Source organism: Elephas maximus, chromosome 11 (genome assembly GCF_024166365.1).
Source record: "Elephas maximus indicus isolate mEleMax1 chromosome 11, mEleMax1 primary haplotype, whole genome shotgun sequence".
NCBI classification, from domain to species: Eukaryota; Metazoa; Chordata; class Mammalia; order Proboscidea; family Elephantidae; genus Elephas; species Elephas maximus.
This window is the reverse complement of record NC_064829.1, coordinates 94,526,579-94,548,980: the sequence shown is the minus strand read 5'-3', so window position 1 is coordinate 94,548,980 and position 22,402 is coordinate 94,526,579. Positions and strand designations below refer to the sequence as shown.

The 22,402-nt window shown below is 42.0% G+C and overlaps 1 protein-coding gene across 5 annotated transcripts in view; it reads right to left on the bottom strand.

Moving 5' to 3' along the window:
• Positions 1-901: 901 nt before the first annotated feature.
• Positions 902-22,402, bottom strand: part of LOC126085954 (zinc finger protein 665-like) — a 30,336-nt gene continuing 8,835 nt past the window's right edge. For 2 of the 5 annotated variants that reach the window (XM_049901856.1, XM_049901855.1), the window contains exons 4-5: positions 22,110-22,205; positions 903-9,278 (exon numbers count right to left, since the gene is read on the bottom strand). In XM_049901856.1, the coding sequence (XP_049757813.1) occupies positions 7,075-9,278; positions 22,110-22,205 (2,300 nt within the window). In that variant the 3' untranslated portion in view covers positions 903-7,074. Of the gene's footprint in view, positions 9,279-11,069; positions 22,206-22,402 lie in introns of those variants that run through there. The other 3 variants (XM_049901857.1, XM_049901858.1, XM_049901859.1) reach the window with 3 other exon arrangements.

Genomic DNA, 22,402 nt, shown 5'->3' with positions numbered 1-22,402 from the left:
TAGTCCAGCTTCTCTGATTATTTGTTCAGCATACAGATTGAATAAGCATGGTGAAAGAATGCAACCCCAACGCACACCTTTCCTGACTTTAAACCATGCAGTATCCCCTTGTTCTGTTTGAACAACTGCCTCTTGATCTATGTACAGGTTTCTCATGAGCACAATGAAGTATTCTGGGATTCCTATTCTTTGAAATGTTATCCATAATTTATCATCCACACAGTTGAGTGTCTTTGCCTAGTCGGTAAAACACAGGTAAACATCTGCTTTCTTGGTGGTATGAGGTCTCCAACTCTCTGCTTGCTTTCCTTTCATCTCTTGAGAGATAAAAGATGGTGCAGGACACACCCCAGGGAAACACCCTTCATACTGGATCAGGGAGGTGACCTGAGTAAGGGTGGTGTTACAATCCCACCCTAATGCTCTCGACATAAAATTACAATCACGTAATGGAGGACAACCACACAATAAGGGGAATCATGGCCTAACCAAGTTGATACACACATTTTTTGGGGGACATAATTCAATCCATGACAGGGATACTCTATGGTTTAAAGTCAGAAAATGTGTATGTCAGGGTTACATCTTTCGGCATGCTTATTTAATCTGTATGCTGAACAAATAATCTTAGAAGCTGGGCTATATGAAGAAGAATGGGGCATCAGGATTGGAGGAAGACTGATGAACAACCTTCAATACGCAGATGACACAAACTTGCTTGCTGAAAGTGAAGAGAACTTGAAGCACTTACTGATAAAAGATCAAAGTCTACAACCTTCAGTATCGATTACATCTCAACATAAAGAAAACAAAAATCCTCACAACTGGACCAATAAGTAAAAAAAAAAAAAAGTAACATCAGGATAAATGGAGAAAAGATTGAAGTTGTCAAAGATTTCATTTTACTTGGATCCACAATCAACACCCATGGAAGCAGCAGTCAAGAAATCAAAAGACGCATTGCATTGGGCAAATCAGCTGCAAAAGATCCCTTTATAGTGTTGAAAAACAAAGATGTCACCTTGAAGACTAAGGTGAGCCTGACCCAAACCATGGTGTTTTCAATCACCTAATATGCATGCGAAAGCTGGATGATGAATAAGGAAGACTGAAGAATTGATGCCTTTGAATTGTGGTGTTGTCGAAGAATATCGAATATACCATGGATTGCCAAAAGCACATAACAAATCTGTCTTAGAAGAAGTATAACCAGAATGCTCCTGAGAAGCAAGGATGGTGAGACTGTGTCTAACATACTTTGGACATGTTTTCAGGAGGGATCAGTCCCTAGAGAAGGACATCATGCTTGGTAAAATAGAGGGCCAGCAAAAAAGAGGAAGAACCTCAACAAGATGGATTGACACAGTGGCTGTAACAATGGGCTCAAGCATAACAATTGTGAGGATGGCCCCAGTCTGGGCAGTGTTTCATTCTGTTGTACACAGGGTTGCTATGAGTCAGGACCGCCTCAATGGCACCTAACAACAACAAATGTGAAGTGGTCGCTAGGAGTTGGAACCAACTTGACAGCATCTAACAACAACAAATGGGAAGTGAACATATATACAGTGTATTTTTTTTTTAATTAAACCCTCCTGTCTTAGTCATCTAGTGCTGCTATAACAGAAATACCACAAGTGGATGGTTTTAACAAATTTATTTTCTCACAGTCTAGGAAGCTAGAAGTCTGAATTTAGAGCACCAGCTCCTGGAGAATGTGCTCTCCCTTTGGGTTCTGGGGGAAGGTCCTTTTCATCAATCTTTCTCTTGTCTAGGAGTTTCTCAGCACAGGGACCTGGGTCCAAAAGACATGCTCCTCTCCCAGTGCTTCTTTCATGGTTTTAGGTTCCCCTACTCTTTGCTCCTCAGTTCTCTCTTCTATATCTGAAGAGATTGACTCAAGATACAATCTAATCCAATAGTTTGAGTCCTGGCTCACTGACACATCTGCCTCTAATCCTCCTCAATAACATCATTAAAGTTAGGACTTACAACACATAGGATAATCATATCAGATTCCAAAATGGTGGACTATACCAAAATGTTTGAAACTACAGCCAAGTCGACAGGTTTTGGTGGGATTCAATTCAATCCATGACATTTCACCCTTTGGCCCCCCTCCAAATTCACGTACTTGTCACATGTAAAACACATTCACCCCATTATATCATCCCAAAGTTGTAAATGAAATCCAAGTCTAAAATCTCATCTTTTGCAAATTCCACTTCATCTTTGACATCTAGAACACAAGTTATTTGTTTCCAAAGTACAATGGTGGAACAACCGTAATATAGATATTTCCATCACAAATTGGAGAAATTGGGAGGAAAGGGACAACAGGCACCAAGCAAGACAGCAGAACACATTAGCTCTCAAGGCTTGAAAATAATCCTCTCTTCCCTGAGACCATTTAGGAAATGCCCTGCCCACCAGACTCTGAGTGCTGGCCACTCTCCAGATTCTGGGTGAGGCCCTTCAGCCCTGGGCTTTAGATCTACCTTCCAGGCCCACTGGAATGGCAACTCTGCTCCCTTGCATTTGGGTGGCCTCATTCTCCTAGTTCATTTGAGTGGTTACCCTATCCCCTTGTTCCCAACAGGCCCCACTCTTCTGCCCCTTGTGCATGGAAACCCCGCCCCCTCAGCTTTGGGCAGTGGTTCTGGCCCCACACTGTTGGCACTCATGAAAGGCAGCCCCACACTCTGGAACTGAGTTGATGAAGATCTGACTCTTTTGGACTGTGGACCCACCTTTTGAAACCCCAGAAGCCATGGTTCCACCCTTTGAGACTCCAGAGTTCATGGTACTACCCTTTGAGACTGAGGCAGCGCTGTTTCCTGGTTCTTTGGTCTCTCAGCCCCTTGGGCCTCTTGGGCTGGCCCACTGTCTGCCCTGCTTGAACAAGTGTTCCAAAGCTCTTTAGCTCTACCTATACATAAGTACCTGGTATACATAAGTACCTGGAGGCGCTCCATTCCACCACTAAACCTTGGCCTCAAAGCACTCAGCTCTGGCTCCATGGGTCAGCAAGCTGAGCTCCACCAATGAGTACCCAAAGGCACCCCACTCTGCCAGCAAGCCTCCTGTGCAAAGGAACTCAGCTCTCTCTGTGGGTGGGCTCACACGCTGTCTTGCACTAATCTCGATTCTGCTGCTGATGTTTCTCTGCTGCTGCTTCTTGCGGCCTGCACAATCTTGTGTTACACCTCTCACTTCCTTTTGTGCCCTTACCAGAATTGTCTTTGATGTCCATAATCCCACTAAAGGTCTCTTCAAGGCACCTTAAAACTTCTTCCAGCCTCTACACATTCAGTTTCAAAACTGCTTCCACATTTTAGTTATGTTAGAGAAGCAACCACTCCTCATACAAATTTCTGTCTTAGTTATCCAGGGCTGCTATAATAGAAATACCACAAATGGATGGCTTTAACAAACAGACATTTATTTTCTCACAGTCTGGGAGGCTCGAAATCTGAATTCAGGGTAACAACTCCTGGAGACTGCTTTCTCTCTCTGTTGGTTCTGGACAGTCTTTCCCTGGACTAGGAGCTTCTCAGTGTAGGGAACCCAGGTCCAAAGGATGTGCTCCACTCCTGGTGCTTTTTTCATGCCATGAGGTCTCCCTCCTCTCTGCTTGATTCTTTTATAACTCAAAAGAAATTGACTCAAGATACAACCTAATCCTGTAGATTGAGTCCTGCTGTATTAACATAACTGCCTCTAATCCTGCCTAATTACCATCACAGAGATTAGAATTTACAACACATAGGATGATCACATCAGATCATGAAATGGTGGACAACCACACAATACCCGGAATCATGGCCTAGCCAAGGTGACATGCATTTTGGGGGGACACAATTCAATTCATGATACTTCCCCAACAACTGCTCTCATTTCAGTTTCCAAGAACTAATTTTTCATTCATGTTTGATACAGAACAGCTACTGCAATTCAAATGGGGTAACCATCAATAGCCTTCTAGTATCTCTACCACATAAACTGTCCTTCGTAATTTATCAATCTGCACCCATGAAAATGTCTCACCCTCAAAATCTTGACCAGCTCTGTTTCACGGTCTCTTGGTAGAATAATCCTTTCCTATACCTCACAATGGATCCACAATCAACAGCCACGGAAGCAGCAGTCAAGAAATCAAAAGACGCATTGCATTGGGCAAATCTGCTGCAAAGGACCTCTTCAAAGTGTTGAAGGGCAAAGATGTCACCCTGAAGACTAAGGTGCACCTGACCCAAGCCATGGTATTTTCAATCTCATCATATGCATGCGAAAGCTAGATAATGAATAAGGAAGACCGAAGAAGAGTTGACGCCTTTGAATTGTGGTGTTGGCGAAGAATATTGAATATACCGTGGACTGCCAAAAGAACAAACAAATCCGTCTTGGAAGAAGTGCGGCCAGCATACTCCTTAGAGGCAACGATGGCAAGACTGCGTCTTACATACTTTGGACATGTTGTCAGGAGGGATCAGTCTCTGGAGAAGGACATCATGCTTGGCAGAGTACAGGGCAGCGGAAAAGAGGAAGACCCTCAACGAGGCGGATTGACAGCGGCTGCAACAATGAGCTCAAGCATAACAAAGATTGTAAGGATGGTGCAGGGCCAGGCAGTGTTTCATTCTGTTGTGCATAGGGTCGCTATGATTCAGAACCGACTTGATGGCACCTAACAACAACAACATACCTCACAATGATACTCTGTTGAGGGTGGCTCTGAACACACTTATGATTTAGTCATTGTTTTACATTGATTCTTCACTCCTTCCCACGCTCTCAAATTGTCACCATACTGTATGTTAAAGGAGTCCCTGGGTGGCAAAAACAGTTTACCATTTCACTACTAGCCGAAAGGCTGGCAATTTGAAACCACCTAGAGCCACCTCAGAAGACAGGCCTGGGAGTCTGGTTCTTGAAAGGTCAGTCTTCAAAATCCTATGGAGTAGTTCTATTCTGCACACATGTGATCACCATGAGTCAGAACTGACTTGGTGGGAACAACATATGTTAAAATTCAGGGTCCTTTTAGGGAAAAGGAGCCCTGGTGGCACAGTGGTTTAAGAGCTCAGCTGCTAACCAAAAGTTTGGCAACTTGAATCCACCACTTGCTCCTTGGAGACCCTATGGGGCAGTTCTAATCTGTCCTATAGGGCCGCTATGAGTCAGAACTGACTTGATGGCAATGGGTTTGGGGTTTGCTTTTTTTTTAAAGGGAATATTGATATGAATGATCCTCGCTGTAAAAAATGGTATGGTGGAGTCTGACCTCCTCTAACCTCTTGACGAGGAGGTGAGGGAATTACCATCAGCATCAGCCCAAAGTGGATTCCTGTGAGATGGAGGTCAGACATACCTCCTCTCTCTAACCTTTTTACCAATTCTGACACCAGCCATCCCTCCCACAGCACTCTCTACTTTTCCGCTGGGTTCAATAACCTGTAAGCAGTGGCCAAAGAGAATTCATAGACCATACTCTCAATCTTGGGATTTATTACGGAAGTAATAGGTTACAACTCAGGATCAGGATCAACAGGCTACAACACGGGAACACAATCAGGAAGCATGCAGACTTGGAAATAATCCTCTGTTCTTTGGAACCATCTGGGCAATGGCCATGCCCTCTGGATCCTAGACGGAAGCCTCTTGGCCCTGGGCTTTAGCTCTGCCTTCCATGCTTAACTGAGACAGCAATACTGCTCCATCCACTTTGGGGGGCTTCATTCTCTTAATCCATCTGAGTGGCAACCCCACTGCCCCGGTAGGCCTCATTCTTCTGTACCTTGGGCACAGTAGCTCCAACTCCTCAGCTTTGGGCAGTAGCCTTATGCCCCTGGCATGTCTTAATGACAGCCCCACCCTCTGGAACCAAATTGGCAAGGATCTGACTCTTTGAAACCTAGGAGGCTGTGGCCTCATTCTTTGAGACCTAGGCCCCACCCTTTGAAACTGAGAAGGCCCTGCTTCTCATGCTCCTTCAAACACTTCTGCTGATCTTCAAGCTACTCCAGGGATGGTCTTTTTCCTTTCTTAGAGGACAACAGGTGTAGCACCTTTGGCCTGTTTCTTGCCTGTAGAATTCCAAGAGACAGACAGCATTCTTTCCTTTCCTCCTGCCTCTGTCCCCTTCAGTCTAAGTTTAAAGGCTTTGCCACTTACTAAATTGTAAGGTTTCTCTCTACTATGAATTCTCTGACACTCTACAAAGCATGAATTGTGATTAAAAGCCATATCACATTCATGAGTAAGGTTTCTCTCCAGTATAAACTGTCTGATGCTCCACAAGTTTTGACCTTTGCATAAAAGCCTACGTTAACAACATTTCTAAGGTTTCTCTGCAGTATGAATTCTGTGCTAAGCTTTAAGCCTTTTAACTTCATTAAATATTTTGCCACATATATTAAACTTACACAATTTCTCTCTATTATGGATTCTCTGATATAAAATTTAAGCCACATTTAAAGAATTTCCTTCACTCATTACATTTGTAATTTTTGGTCTCCAATATGAATTCTCTCATGACCCTGAAGAATTGATTGACTGCTAATAGCCTTGCCACATTCACTACATTTTTAAGGTTTCTCTCCAGTATGAATTTTCTTATGGTTCCGAAGGGGAAAACATCTGGCAAAATCTCAGCCACATGTACTACATTTGTATGGTTTCTCTCCAGTTTGAATTACCTGATGTTCAACAAGTCCTGAAGCATGGACAAAATTCTTGCCACATTCATTACATTTGTAAGGTCGCTCTCCTCTATGCATTCTCAAATGAGTTTTAAGATTTGTCCTGAGTATAGATCTTGCCACATACATTATATGTTTTCTCTCCAGTATACATTCTCTGATGTCTGGTGAGGTCTGAATGAGAGTTAAAACCTTTGCCACACTTATTACATTTGTAAAATCTCTAGACAGAATGTATTCCCTGTTGTTCACTAAGATTTAATCTTTAGAAATAAAAGCCTTTCCACATTCATCACATTTGTAAGGTTTCTCTCCACTATGAATTCACTGATGTTCCACAAGTTTTGAACTTCTGGAAAAAGCCTTACCACATTTATTTGTGAGGACTCTCTCCACTATGAATTATCTTATGATTCTGTAAGGCCGACTGACTGCTAAAAGTCTTACCACATTTAACACATTTGCAAGATCTTTCTCCATTATGATATCTCTGATGAGATCTAAGGCTTTCAGGATGACCAAAGCCCTTGTCACACGTATCACATTTATATGGTTTTTCTATAGAATGGATTCTCTGATGTCTTGTGAGACTTGAGTTCCACTTAAAGGCTTTCCCACATTCATTACATTTGTAAGGTTTCTCTGTAATATGGATTGCCTGATGTTTCACAAGGGTTGATCTCTGGATAAAAGACTTACCACATTTATTGCATTTGTAAGGCTTTTCTCCACTATGAATTCTCTGATGTTCCAAAAGACGTGATTTTCGGGTAAAAGTCTTACCACATTCATTGCATTTATAAGGTTTCTCTCCACTATGAATTCTCTGATGTTCCAAAAGACGTGATTTTCGGGTAAAAGCCTTGCCACATTCATTACATTGGTAAGGTTTCTCTCTACTATGTATTGTCTGGTGACGTGTAAGGCCCGAACGTCGACTAAAGACTTTGCCACATATATTACATTTATATGGTTTCTCCCCAGTGTGGATTCTCTGATGTTTACTGAGGTTTGAGCCCCAGTTAAAGGTTTTGCCACATTCATTACATTTGTAAGGTCTCTGACCAAAATGAATTCTCTGATGATTAATAAGGACTGACCTTCGGCTAAAAGCTTTACAACATTTATTACATTGATAAGGTTTCTCTCCACTGTGAATTTGCTGATGTTGCACAAGTTTTGATCTGTAGATAAAAGCCTTGCCACATTCATTACATTCATAAGGTTTCTCCCCACTATGAATTCGCTGATGTTCAACTAGACTTAATTTCCACATAAATGCTTTACCACATTCATTACATTGGTAAGGTTGTTCTCTACTATGAGTTGTCTGGTGGCGAGTAAGACCTGAACGTCTACTAAAGACCTTGCCACATATATTACATTTATATGGTTTCTCCCCAGTGTGGATTCGCTGATGTTTAGTGAGGTTTGAGCTCCAGTTAAAGGTTCTGCCACATTCATTACATTTGTAAGGTTTCTCTCCACTATGAATTCTCTGATGTTCCACAAGACTTGATCTTCCAGAAAAAGCCTTACCACACTCATTACATTTGTAAGATGTCCGACCAAAATGAATTTTCTGATGATTAATAAGGAATGACCTTCGGCTAAAAGTCTTACAACAGTTATTACATTGGTAAGGTTTCCTTCCACTGTGAATTTGCTGATGTTGTACAAGTTGTGATCTGTAGATAAAAGCCTTACCACATTCATTACACTGGTAAGGTTTCTCTCCACTATGAATACTTTTATGACCCCACAGGTATGAAGGTCTCATAAATTCCTTACCACATTCATTACATTTGTAAAGTTTCTTTCCAGTATGAAATCTCTGATGTGTTCTAAGGCTTAAATGTAGACTAAATACTTTGCCACATACATGACATTTACATGGTTTTTCTCCAGTATTGATTCTGTGATGTTTAGTGAGTGAGCCACAGTAAATGGTTTTGACACTTTCATTACCTTTGTAAGATCTCTGCACACAATGAATTCTCTGATGATTAGTAAAGACTGACCTTTGGCTAAACAACTTCCCACACTGATTACATTTGTAAGGTTTTTCTCTGCTGTAGGTTTTCTGGTGTTGTAGAAACCATGAAGGAGGCACGAAAACATCCCTGCATTCATTAGAAATGCTGCTTTGGACACTAGAAGGAATTCTTTGAAGGGATGGAACTGAAGATCCATTGCTGATAGATGTCTCCACTTGATGACATTCACACATTTTCTCTCCAATGTGGAACTTCTGCATTTCAGCCACACGGGACTGAAAGCTTAATTCAATTATATTTTTACAACATGTCACACACTTGTTTCCTACATCTCTGTTAACATGTTGATCTCTTCTACCAGTTAAAATTTTGTTATGGGCCATAATCACTCCTTTGTTATTTCGTTCATCTTTTCCCCACTGACTCTGAAACTCAGGCACATTTTTCCTAACTTGCCTGAAGTGAAAATCTTCAATGCCATGACTTTCATTTCTTTCCAAAATCACTCTCTGGAATAATTCTCCTTTATCAATGATCTCTTTTGCTGATAACTCCTTGATCATATATGTAGAAAAGACATCTAAAAAACATAAAGAATCATAAGTTTCCTATTAACAACAGTTGGAAAGTATTTTATATCCCAAAACATAATTTTACACAGCACGAATACTTATGATAAAAGGGAATTTTAAAACTTCTCCACTATGGTATTCAAATGTTTAGGAACACAAAATTAACAGGATTCCTCAATAAAGAAATGATTACATGTAATTCATATCATTTTCAGGGAAGCCGAGATTTAAATACACTTGACTACACCAGTCATGCTACGAACATAAGACCTAAGAGAAACAGACAGGTGGTGGCATTCTGTGGTACATTGTTTGTTGCTATGATGCAGAAAGCTATGCTTCTTGTATTTCAAAAAGCAACAGGGTCACCCGAGGTGGACAACATTTAGCATTACTTCGAGACTAAGACAGACTAGGAAGAAGGCCCTGGTGACCTATTTTTAAAAATTAACTGACAAAAATCTCATGGATAACAGCAGAATATTGTCAAAGATTAGTGCTGGGATATGAGCCCCTCGGGTTAGAAAGCACTCAAACCATGATTAGGGAAGATTTGCATCCTTAAGGTACAGTTGACCTTAATGACACAGATAGGGTAGAGGCTTCGGAACCTTCATTTGCTTGTGATGCATGACTCAAAATGAAAAGTAACAGCTGTAAACATCTATTACTAATCGGAATGTCAAATGAATGAAGTATGAATCAAGAAAAGCTGAAAGTCGTCAAAAATGAAATGGAACATTTGAAGACAGATAGCCTAGGGATAACAAGTGGAAATGGACTGGTATTGGTCATTTTGATTCTGACAATCATTTGGTCTAATATGCCAGGAATGAATAATTGAAGAGAAATGATGTTGCACTAAACATCAAAAAGAACATTTTAACGTCTCTCATAATGTACAAGGCTGTCAGTGATAGGTTAATATCCATATGCCTCCAATTAAGAGGCGCTAAAGGCTATTATTCAAATTTATGCATCAACTATCAAAGACAAAGATGAAGAAATTGAAGATGTTTATAAAGTGCTGCACTCTGAAATTTAACCAACATACAATCAAGATGTGTGGATAATTTCTGGGGATTGGAATGCAAAAGTTGCAAAGAAGTATGAAGAAACACTAGTTGGAAAATACGGGTTGGTGACAGGAATGATGCTGAATATACTGTGATAGATTTCTGTGAGAAGGACTTATTCATCAGAAACACTTCTTTTTCCAACAATAAAATCGAAGACTATACACGTGGACCTCACCAGATGTATTGTCTCACAAAAGAATCAAATCAAGTGCATCTGTAGAATGACATGATGAAAGAAGCTCAATATTATCAGTAAGAAACAAGTTAGACACCGACTTAGGAGCAGACCATAAATTCAAGATCAAGTTGAAGCTAAAGAAAATCAAAGCAACTGCACGAGAGCCAAAGTACTTTACGTACATCACACATGACTTTAGAGGTCATCTCAAGAAGAGATTTGACTCACTGAACACTAATGGTTGATGATCAAAGAGTTGCGGGATGCATCAGGGACATCATACATGAAGAATGTAAAAGATTATTGAAAATACGGGAAAAAAAAAACAAAATGGATGGTAGAAGAGACTCTGAAACTTGCTCTTAAGCACACAGAAAGTGAACACGGAAATGATGAAAAAACCAAAACAAGAAAACAAAGTATAATAATGACATATGCAAAGACCTTGAATTAGAAAACCGGAAGGGAAGAACATGATCAGTAATTCTGAAACTGAAAAGAACTGAAGAAAAAATTCATGCTTTAAGTTGCATTACTGAGAATTCTATGGGCAAAAAATTGATGCAGAAAGCATACAAAAAAGATGGAAGCAATAAACAGAGTTGGTGTAGCAAAAGGATTATTGAAAATTCAAACAGTTCAGGAGGTAGCATATGATCAAGAACTGCTGTTGCCAAAGGAAAAACTTCAAGTTGCATTGAAGGCACTAGTGAAAAAACAAGGCTCCAGGAATTGATGAAACACCGAGAGGCTTCAACAAGCCAGGGGAATGTTGGATATACTTACAGGCTATGTGAAGAAATTTGGTTAACAGTTCCTGGTCAATCAACTGGACCAGATCCATATTTGTGCTCTTTCCAAATTAGGGCGATCACATAGGAATGGGAAATTATCAAAGAAGATCATTAATATCACATGCTAGCAAAATTTGGCTGAAGATAATTTTGCTGTGGGTGTACAATGACAGGGTACTGCCAAAAACTCAAGCCGGATTCAGAAGAGGACGTGTAATGAGGGATATGATTGTTGATATTAGACGGATTTTGGACAAAATCAGATGTTTATCTGCGTTTTCTCAAATACACAATGGCATTCAACTGTGTGGATGATAACAAATAATACATAACGTGACAAAAAATGGTAATTCTAGAACACTTAATTGGGCACGTACAGAACCTGTAGATGGATCAAGAGCCAGTCATTCAAAAAGAATAAGGGGATACTACGTGAATTTAAATTGGAAAAGGTGTGTGGCAGTGTTGTATTCTTTCACTTTACATATTCAATCTGTATTGTGAGCAAATAATCCAAAACTGAACTACACGAAGAAGAACCCGAAATCCGGATTGGAGGAAGACTCATTAACAACCTGTGATATGTAGATGACACAACTCTGCTTGCTGAAAGTGAAAATGACTGCAGGCACCTACTAACGAAGGAAGAACCTATAGGCTAAAATACAGATTACGCCTGAACATTAAAAAAAAAAAATCCTCAAAACTGGATCAATACACATCATGACAAATGACAAAGAAATTGAAGTTGTCAAGGATTTCATTCTAATTGGATCAAAAATCAATGCCCATGGAAGCAGAAGTCAAGAAATCAAACAATATATTGCATTGGGAAAAGCTGTGGCAAAAGACATCTTTAAAGTGTTAAATAGCAAACATGCCACTTCGATGACTAAGGTGCACCTGACCAAGCCTTGGTTTTTTTAATTACCTCATTTGCAACGGAAAGCTGGACACTAATAATGCAAGATGGAAAAAGAATTGACACATATGAAGTACGGTGTTGGCAAGCAATACTGAATATACCACGGTCTACCAGAAGGACAAATAAATCAGTCTTGGAGGAAGCATGACCAGAACGGTCCTTAGAAGTGACCATGGTGCAACAATATTTTGCTGACATTGGACACATCATATAAGGAAATACCAATTTCTCTAAAAGGACATTCAGTTTGGTAGACGGCCAGGGAAAATGAGTGTGAGGTAATGAATAGCAATGTGGCCTTTGTGTTCAGTTTGTGATAGATAATTAGGAAATTTCCAAGGTATTGAGGTATCTTTGTTATCTAGGCATAACAACTATATCTGAGGATTTATCCAAATGAAAGGGTACTGGCCAAGCCAGAAAGACCACCATGTTGCTGATCAGGAACAAGGGGGACAAGGGGGACATGATTCAATCATCCACATACACTGAGGCCTCAATCATGACTATGTAACGACGCCAATAAAGCCTCTCGATTTAAGTTCCATTAGCTTCCGAATTTGTGAAAGATATTGATACACATGGGAGGGTAGTAAGCCCTTTTGGGGCGTAGAAGGTCCGCATTGAGGCCCCCCCCATACCTCACTCTATGTGCTTCTTTATGCAGGTCCTTTGCAATAATAAATTTGTAATCATAAGTACAGCAATTCTGTGCTTTGTTCTAGCAAATCAGCAAACCCAAAGGAGTAGTCCGAGCCAGCAGGTGAAAGTGAGGTTTAATGAAGGCCAACGAGCTACTGCCGACATCCTGAAGGGGTAGTGAGGAAATCCCGAAGTTAAAGCTAGTAATCACGTCAGAACTAACGGTGTTGTGCGGACTTCTGAGCTTGCAGTTGGCATTTGCCTACTTGGCAGTCTGAAGGACAGTGTCCTTTTAACTGGTGAGATCTGACCTAATCCCAGATGGCAGGCATCAGAGAGACAAGTGCCTTGTTCGTACCTAGTGACAGAAATGAACGTAGAAGTAGAAAGTGGGAATTGGTTATATCCTTACAGGTGGGGGCAGATAAATTCTAAGATTTCCACTAGATGCACTCGGCATGAGAAAGGGGCTTTCTTATCCTGGGGGGAAGAAGAGAAATCATTAATGAGACAGACTGACATAATCATTGTAACAATGGGTGGAAACATACTAACAACTGTAAGGACGGCACAGGACTGGGCAACGTTTCATTCTTGTTGTAGAGAAGGTGCAAGAATGGTGTGGTGGGGGTGTCTGACTTCTAACTTCACAAGGGAATCAAGACTCAAGATCAACAGCCCAAGACTGATTCCTATGAGGCAGAGGTCAGACATACCTCCTTTCTCTACCGCCATTTCTTTGCCACTGCTTCTGTCTCTCATCTTACAGCTCTCTCTTTCTTGGTCTCCTGGGTCTAGAAAGTTCTCAGCGCAGGAATCTTGGGTCCAAATGATGTGCTCCACTCCTGTCTCTTCTTCTTGCTGGTAGTTAGGTCCCCCTCTACTTTGAGATCGGCTTTCTTCGAAGCCTACTGGGATTGTAAAACTGTCTAATCCCCTCATTAGGGTTTCATACACCTTATTTGTATGGACCTACCCCCACAAGGTCCATGTACCTTATTTGGATTCTTAGCAGACTGTCCAATACCCTTGGTAGGCCCAAACTTGCATTAGGTGTCTGTTTATTTGGCAATCGGAAGGATGGTGTCCTTTTAACTTGTGAGCTGTGATGTAGCTCCAGGTGCATGGGGGCAAAAGGAGGGAGTGCCTCATGGGCGGACAGTTTCACAGAGGATGAGGAATTGGGAAATTGGGGATTTGATTAATCTTCACATTTTAGGGATTGGACTTAATGTTGACTCTTACCCATGAAACGATTAAATAAATAAAAAAGAAATTGCATTATAAAACCTGAAAAATTACAAGATGAATGTAACAGTAGCTTAAATGGGTAAAACACATTACAGTAGAGTTAAAAAATGTAGGCACTGTCCAACCTCCTAAGTTCCTTCATTATGATGTAGTCAAGGAGTATTTGTTACAGGGAAATGAACAATGGCACATACACAGGGTGAACGATGTGGCATGAATAGTAATTTGGTCAAAATCCTCAAAGATATGAGATAAATTCCTACCACTTTGTGTTACAAACAACTGGATTTGACCTTTTGTCTCTAACCCGTTGCCGTCAAGTCGATTCCGTAGTGACCCTACAGGACAGAGCAGAACTGCCCCATACAGTTTCCAAGGAGCACCTGGTGGATTTGAACTACTGACCTTTTGATTAGCAGCCATAGCTCTTCACTGCTACACCACCAGGGCTTCCCCTGTCTCTAGTTTCTGAAAATAGTCCTTGGAATTTCTTGAGCAATAAAGGTGACTTTCCTTTTCTAAAACAGCCAGGCAACATTTAAACATGTGCAAATGTATCGGGAGTCCCAAGGCCACACCTGGCAAAAACTTCAGGAATGATGAAGGGCATGCAATCAATCATGCATATTCATTAATTGAATTGATCATGCATATATATTGAGGTACCAATCATGACTATGCACTGAGGTCCAATGAATGTTATAAGAGCCCCTGAACACAGAAATACTTGGGTTTCCTGGATTGGTGAGAGTGTGGTACGTGCCCATGAACAATGGAAACCTGGTGTCTGGACCTCTCCCAGCATGAGACCTGTGATCTTAGCATGTATCCTTTTTTGGTTACATTAAATTTGTTATTTTAACTATAGCCCTTTCTCTGAGTTATTCTAGCAAATTATCGAACCCACTGGGGACCGTGAGCCAGCACAGACCAGCACTTGCCTATTTGGCAGTTTGAAGGACAGAATTCTCCTGACTTGTGCCTGCTGACTTAGGTCAGAGAAAGGTAGCACAGGCAGTAATCGGTAGGGCAGTTTCATTTTCCTTGTAAAGTCTGACCTAACTTTAAGTGGTGGTTAGGGTCAAAAAGAGAAAATGCCACATAGTGGCTAGTGTCAGAAATGATTGAGAAGCGGGACAGCAGGAATGTAAGTTACCTCCACATTTTGGCAATCAACCTTAGGTTGATTTTTATTCATGTTCCCTGTGACTGTGTCTCAAATGGGATGATCATTAGTGTATTTGATCAATGGTGCCACACACCTTGAGAGAAACTATGACATTCCATAAAAACCAAAGACACTTTGAAGTGCGGTGGGTTTTTCTTATGCATGGCCTTTCTGGCCTTAGCCAAGTTTATAATTCTGCCAAAAATGGCTGGACCACAATCTTGCAAGGGATTGGTACATGCGGTGCAATGGATCGTTTTGTGTGGCCTTCTCGGCATGGTTCTGTAAATACCACCCAAGTGACTGGGTAAGGCTATGCAAATAAGGTAACTGTGGCCCACCAAGGGGATTGGTCAACTTTACCTACTGCTAGGCTAAAAAGAGAGCCAATTCCAGAGCAGAAGAAGGATCTTACCACCACCAAGGAAGAAGTGCCAAGAATGGAATGTGTCCTTTGGACCTGGGATTCCTGCAGTGAGAAGCTTCTGGAACCAGGAGAGAGAGAGAGAGAGAGAGGCAGACAGAGGCAGAGAAACAGAAAGAGAGCTGTAACACTGACATCCAGAAGTAGTGGCAGAGAAACAGTGGCAGGAGAGACCAACTGAATAGGTTGCAGGAAATGACACAGTGGGTGGGCTTCCCATCGCATGGAGTGAGAAAGCTGAGTGCCTTTAGGCTGATGCTTACTGGTGGAGTAGGTTCCTCCGGGCATTTATTAGCAGAGCTAAAAGAGCTTTGTAACACTTGCCTGACCGGGGTTGAGGCCAAGAGGCCAGACAGAGGCATACCTGCAGCACAGCTGGCAAGAAGCTGTCCTGATGGAAGAACTGTATCCTGAGTGTTCCTGAACCTGGATTGTAACCTGTTACTTCCCTAATAAACCCTATAGTCATGAACATTGTCTGTGAGTTTTGTGTGGCCACTGAAATGAATTATTAAACCCAGCAAAAATACAGTAGAGTGTGGTGGGAGGGATGGTCGGTGTCACAATTGGTAAAGACGGCAGACAGAAGAAGCATGCCTGACTTCTGTCTCATAGGAATCAGGGCTTGGCCTGTTGATCTAGGTCTTCTTCCTCCTTGCGAAGGGAGAGGAGGTCATTTTTACAGCTGGTGTCAGAAGCAGGATTTGTTGCAATGGCTCCAAACTCATGGAACCATGTGATTTTGTAAGAGGAAGACTAAAGGGGCTTCAGAAATGAAACTTTTGATTCTTAGATGGTTACTTTGGTTGATGTTATCTGAAATGGCTGAAAGGAAAGTTATGCTGCAGCTGAGGGGAGAAAATCCACATCTAAAGTGGCCTGAAGCAAAAGCAAGGCAAAATAAACAAGATGATTGATAGGGGGCCAGGGTCTACTGGTTCAAACTACCCAGAGGCCCAAGGCCATATGCATGAATGAGAAGACAGTCACGGGGTGGAGAAAAGAACACGAAACTGGAATGTTTTAAAAAGAGTTATATGTTTATTTGAATGTACTATGGATACTGAATTTTTCTCCTACCTAGTGTTGTAAAACAGGTCTAAATATATGATAGAAATAAATATTGGGCATTACAGATTACAGAGAACATGCAACTCTGCCTTCAGCTAATATTTGATTGGATATGTTTTACTCAAAGGAAACAGGTTGTTGGTTTGAATGCAGTAGCCCTCTGTACACCTGAGCTCCACCCCAACCCTTCAGGAGTCAGGAAATTTGCATTTGAGAAGACACACACAACCCCCTAGAACTGCTGAGAGGACAAGGGATTTACAGTGGAAGGAAGGACCTGCAGAAGGAATCACATTACAAGACTGAAAGTTAAAGAAAGCTGGCAAGTAGACAGTTTGGTATGCTTGGTTGTGGTGACCACCTGGGTCCACTCATGTGAGGAAGTGCAGCAATGAAGAGATGGGCTGAGTTTGGACACGTTCCATTGGTACCTGTTGACCTAGCCTATGGGGGTTAGGGATGTGAGAGAGGGAAAAGGCTGGCTGGGCAGAAATGAAGGGAGTTGTGCAGACTCCTGAGTTTATGGGTAGAGCTGTTCACCTAGTCTAAGGTGGCTAGGGATTAGAGACAGAGAAGGGACTTCCCATTGTGACCTAGCTTGGATTGCTTGGAATGAGCTGACCAGAACCCCACCAAATGAAGAAAAAGATGTTTGATACTGTGAGCTGGTGTAAACTGCTGCAAATTTGATGGCTTGCTCTGGACTGGACTTTGCTTATGGATGCAGATGCTCAAAATTGCAACTGGAACAGAAGATTCTTCAAGACCAAGGAACACGCTTGTCTCCTCATAGTACTAGTTCGATAGGGACAGGCAATGTAAACATTGGCTACCTAACATGGCGGACACAAAGGCATGAAGTGGCTGGCTTGTATGCTTTTGTAGGTGTGCTTACACTCAAAATGAGGAGACAAGGGAGGATCCCCACTGAATAGATTCTTCTTTTCCTGGTGGGTCTGTAAGAGTGGGGAAACACTGATAGGATTACATGATTCATTTTTGAGTGCTGATTGATAACAGGGTTAATTGTGATTGTAAAAACTGTAACTGTACAACGTGTGTGAAAGCGTGGACTAAGGGGAGGCACTGCTGGACTGGAGTACAGCAGTTGAATCTGAAGTCCCTTAAAGGTTTTGCTATGCTGATACCTCATGAGGCTCAGAGCAAATTTTATCACATACCAGAAAGGGTGATGTCAAGATTATTTTTGGAGAACGTGACCAGATTAGATGGACAGCTGCAGCAGGCTTGAATGGCCGGAACCTGAGTAACCTCACCCTGAGGTATCTTTGCCCTATTTATTGAAGGTCTAATTGTTAATGAAGTAGAGAGTGTTGTGAGAAGGATGGCTGGTGTCAGAATTGGTATAGATGGTGGAGAGAGGACTCATGTTTCACTTCCACCTTATAGGAATCAGCCTTGGGCCATTGATTTTGGTCTTCCTCCCTCCTCTTTGTGAAGTTAGGGGAGGTCAGACGCTGCCCCCATGCCATTTTTATAGTTCATTACTGTGCAATTTGAGTGATTTGCAGTCTACTGATAGGATTGGTCAGTTTGTGGTCTGGCTGGGAGGGCCATGCCTTGAAACAGAATATAAAAGCCAGTCTCTCAGAGGCTGAGGAGGACCTCACTACCATCAAGAAGAATTTGGAGCAGAGTGTATCCTTTGGACCCAGGGTCCCTGCGCTGAGAATCTCCTATACAAAGAGGCAAATGGGAGAGAGAGGAAACCTAAGAGTTGTAATATGAGTCGAGAACAGAAGTGAGGATGGCACAAGGGAGCATGAGACGGTGGCAGGAACCAGGCTACAGGCACGTGGTCGTGGTGATGGCCTTGCCAGCACCTGGAAAAGAGAGCTCAGCATTTTAGGGCAGAAGTTTGCTGGCAGATCTAAAGAGCTATAACACTTGCACAAGCAGCGCAGAGGCCTAGGTGGACTATTGGCTAGGGCAGCCAACAGAAGTATGGCCGGCTTGTGTGTAAGGCCTAGAGCAGCAGAGACAGCTGGCCTAACTGATGAACTGCATCCTCTCCTGAGTTATTCCCATTACTGCCAAGTTCATAATGATCCCAAGTTGTAACCTGCTTCTTCCTCAACAAACCATGTGACTGTATGACCTGAGTTCTGTGTGACCACTGCCATGAATTATCAGATCCAGCAAAGAAATACTATGACACAGCGGGGGGACAGCCAGTGTGAGAAATACTGAAAAAGTCAGAGAGTGGAGGTATGTCTGACCCCCACCTCATAGGAATCAGCTTTGTATTGGTCTTGATTTTCATCCCTCCTCCTGAATGTAGACAGGCTCTGTCATGGATTGAATTATGCACCTTCCCCCCACTGCCCCCGCCAAAAATGTGTGTATCACTTTGGCTGGGCCATGATTCCTGGTATTGTGTGATTTTCCTATATGTTGTAAATCCTGCCAATATGATGTTAATGAGGGAGGATGGGAGGTAGTTGTGTTAGTGAGGCAGGACTCAATCTACAAGACTGGATTGTGTCTTGAAGCAATCTCTTGAGATATTAAAAAAAGAAACAAGCAGAGAGACAGGGGGACATGCTCATACCACACCAAGAAAGCAGCACCGGGAACAGACTGCATCCTTTGGATCCGGGGTTCCAGTGCCTGAGAATATCCTCGACCAGGGCAAGATTGAGGACAGGGTCCTTCCTCCACAGCTGACAGAAAGAAAGCATTCCCCTGGAGCAGATGTCCTGAATTTGGACTTTTAGCCTTCTGTATTGTGAGGAAATAAATTTCTCTTTGTTAAAGACATCCACTTCTGGTATTTCTCTTACAGTAGCACTAGATAATTACGACAGGCCCTGACACTAAATTACACACCTAGAACCAACTCTCAGTCAGCTACCACTTTGGGACTAAATGAGTAATTTCTTTTATAAGGATTAGCACAAACTTGGTTAATATGAGGCGGAGGCTAAAGAGGTCCCAAATGTCCAACTTTTTCAAGTTGTTGTACCACTCCATCATCTCTAACATCAACTACTCCTCCCCCTACTCAGTACCTTTCCTCCTGTTTTTGAGTTCTGTGATTCACTGTAACGTCTCCACGAACTCAAAAACCCTATCAAAGAAATGGCTCATGCAGTTGTAGAGGCTGGCAAGTCCCGAATCCATCACCTGTAGGCTTTTCCTGGCTCATGTGGCCACCGGGGCCATCAAACCTAAATTGGTAGGACAGACAACAGGCTGCTAGCTCACAAGGCAGCAAAAACTGGTGAATCCCAGAATTGGCAGGTCAGAGAGCAGGCCAATGGCTCAAGTCCCAAGAACTGGAGGTCAGACAATGGTGAGGAAGATGTAGGATCCAAAGCAGGCCATACACCAGGGAAAGGCGTGACTTGAGTAAGGGTGGGACTTGAGTCTCACTCTCCTGTAACGCTCTAACTCACAAGACCTACCCCACAATAATCCTTTCTTACTAACATACTGAGATTAGGATTTACAACACATACAAAGGAGGATAATTACATCAGATCACAAAAATAGAGGACAATCATATAAAACTAGGAATCATGGCCTAGCCAAGCCAACACATAACCCCAACCATCACAGGTTCCATATACTGTATTTGCATAGTCTCACCGAATCCTTCTGTGTGAGTCACAAAGACTATGGCTGGAAGGGCCATATTAAGTAATTCATTGCACTGCAAGGACACGGTGACCATTTTACTCATTAGGTTCAAGAGTACATTTACATATAGCAGGCTAATATTGTTACATACTGATCAAAGCATTCTCCTCTAAAAATTTTCTGTGGCCCATTAACCCCCCTTCTTAGAGAAGTCCACCTCAAGCTGTTCATTACTAAAGAGTAGGTTGCCATAGCAGAAAAAGAAGGGTGACATTTCAGACACTAGGAATGTTATTTCAAGAGCAAGTTTCAGGAAGAATCATACCTTATGAGAATACAAATCCAAGAAGAGCCAAGGTTTTTCAACATTCCCAGACTATGTAGAGAACTCGAAGAAGGAGAAAGACACAAGATATGGGAGTAAAGTAAGGGTGCCAGAATTGGTGGGGTCCTTGAGAAGGGGCTAAGTGCTTTGTCTATAGCCTTAAACTAAGAATATGAAGCAAAGAGATAATGTTCTCATGTAGGACTGGGGTCGCAAAAGAGGATCTCTCTGTCTAGTGTCTTTATAGTACTGTGAAGTAACAATCTCAGAACGTCCCCCACTCTCTTGTTACACACACTCCTGAAGCACAGACAGGCAGGAGTCAATAACTGTCTGAGGGGCCTGCGCACTCAGACAGGTCTGGCGAAAGTCCTGTGCACTTTCCTGGGGCCTCATCTGCAATATAAGAGACAGCAATGCTTTGCCATCTGCTGAGAAGGTTTCTCATGAGCACAGAATCTGGACAGACGCTTCAGGATGAAGGAGGCCTCAGCTATGACCTGTATGAACCGACAATAGGATCACATGAAATCAAGCGTAGAAGGAGAAACCAAGGGGGCAAGAATACCCCTTTGAAACAGCCCTCCTTGCCCCTATCAAAACCATGACACCAAAGATGTCACGGTGACCAGATAATAGCACGTTGTAGGTTATAATAAAGACTTTGCCTCTATTTCTGCTTGAGCTGCAGCACCATTGGCAGATGAACTGTTACACATCTGAAGAGAGCGATATGTGGGGTGCCAGGGTGAGTAGTGAAGAAAAATTTTCTTTAAGAGCTCACAAGGAATAAACCTGTGTTTTGCTATGTGATCGCTATGAGTCGGAACTGACTTGACAGCAATGGGTTTGGTTTGGTTTTGGTTTCCTTTTGGGGAAATTTCCCCAAAACATATTTGATAACATGGCTTCTTTTGTAACTATCTGATCTTTTACCTATTGTTATGGATTATGTCCCCCCAAAATTACGTGTTATAAATCCTTACCTTTATACTCGTGAATGTGTTCCTGTTGGGGAATATGGATTTCTTTGTTATGTTAATGAGGCCATGTCAGTGTGTCTTAAGCCAACCCCTTTTTGAGGTATAAACATATCAAGCACAGAAGAAAGCTAAAACAAACAGAGGAGAAGATACACACCACATGAAGATCACCAAGGCTCCGAGGAACAGAAGCTGAAAAGACACAATGACCTTCACCTACAGTCGACACAGAAAGGCTTCTCTTATAGCCGGCACCCTGAATTTGAACTTCTAGCATCCTGAACTGTGTGAAAATATACTTCTGCTTGTTAGAGCCAACCACTAGTAATATTTCTGTTATAGCAGTTCTAAGAAATCAAGACACCTATGTTCACATCTTGACACACTCCCACATACCTGGGTTTTTTGCTACTTTCATCGTCTTCTCCACAGTCCAGGGCTCTGTCCCTTTTTTTAAAATGGAGATGATATTTATCTCAGAAGGAGGGATTCCTACTTATCAGAAAAAAAAAAAAAAAAAAACAGTAGCTTTTGCAGAATACAACCCAAGCCATTTGTTCAACTTAGAACATCACGGATGTCTCCAGAAAAGTATTTCAAACATTTATCCATTGACTGCCTACTTTGGAATAATTAAGGAATTATTAAATATGTAGATATCTAGCTCTCTTCCAAGAACTACTCAATGA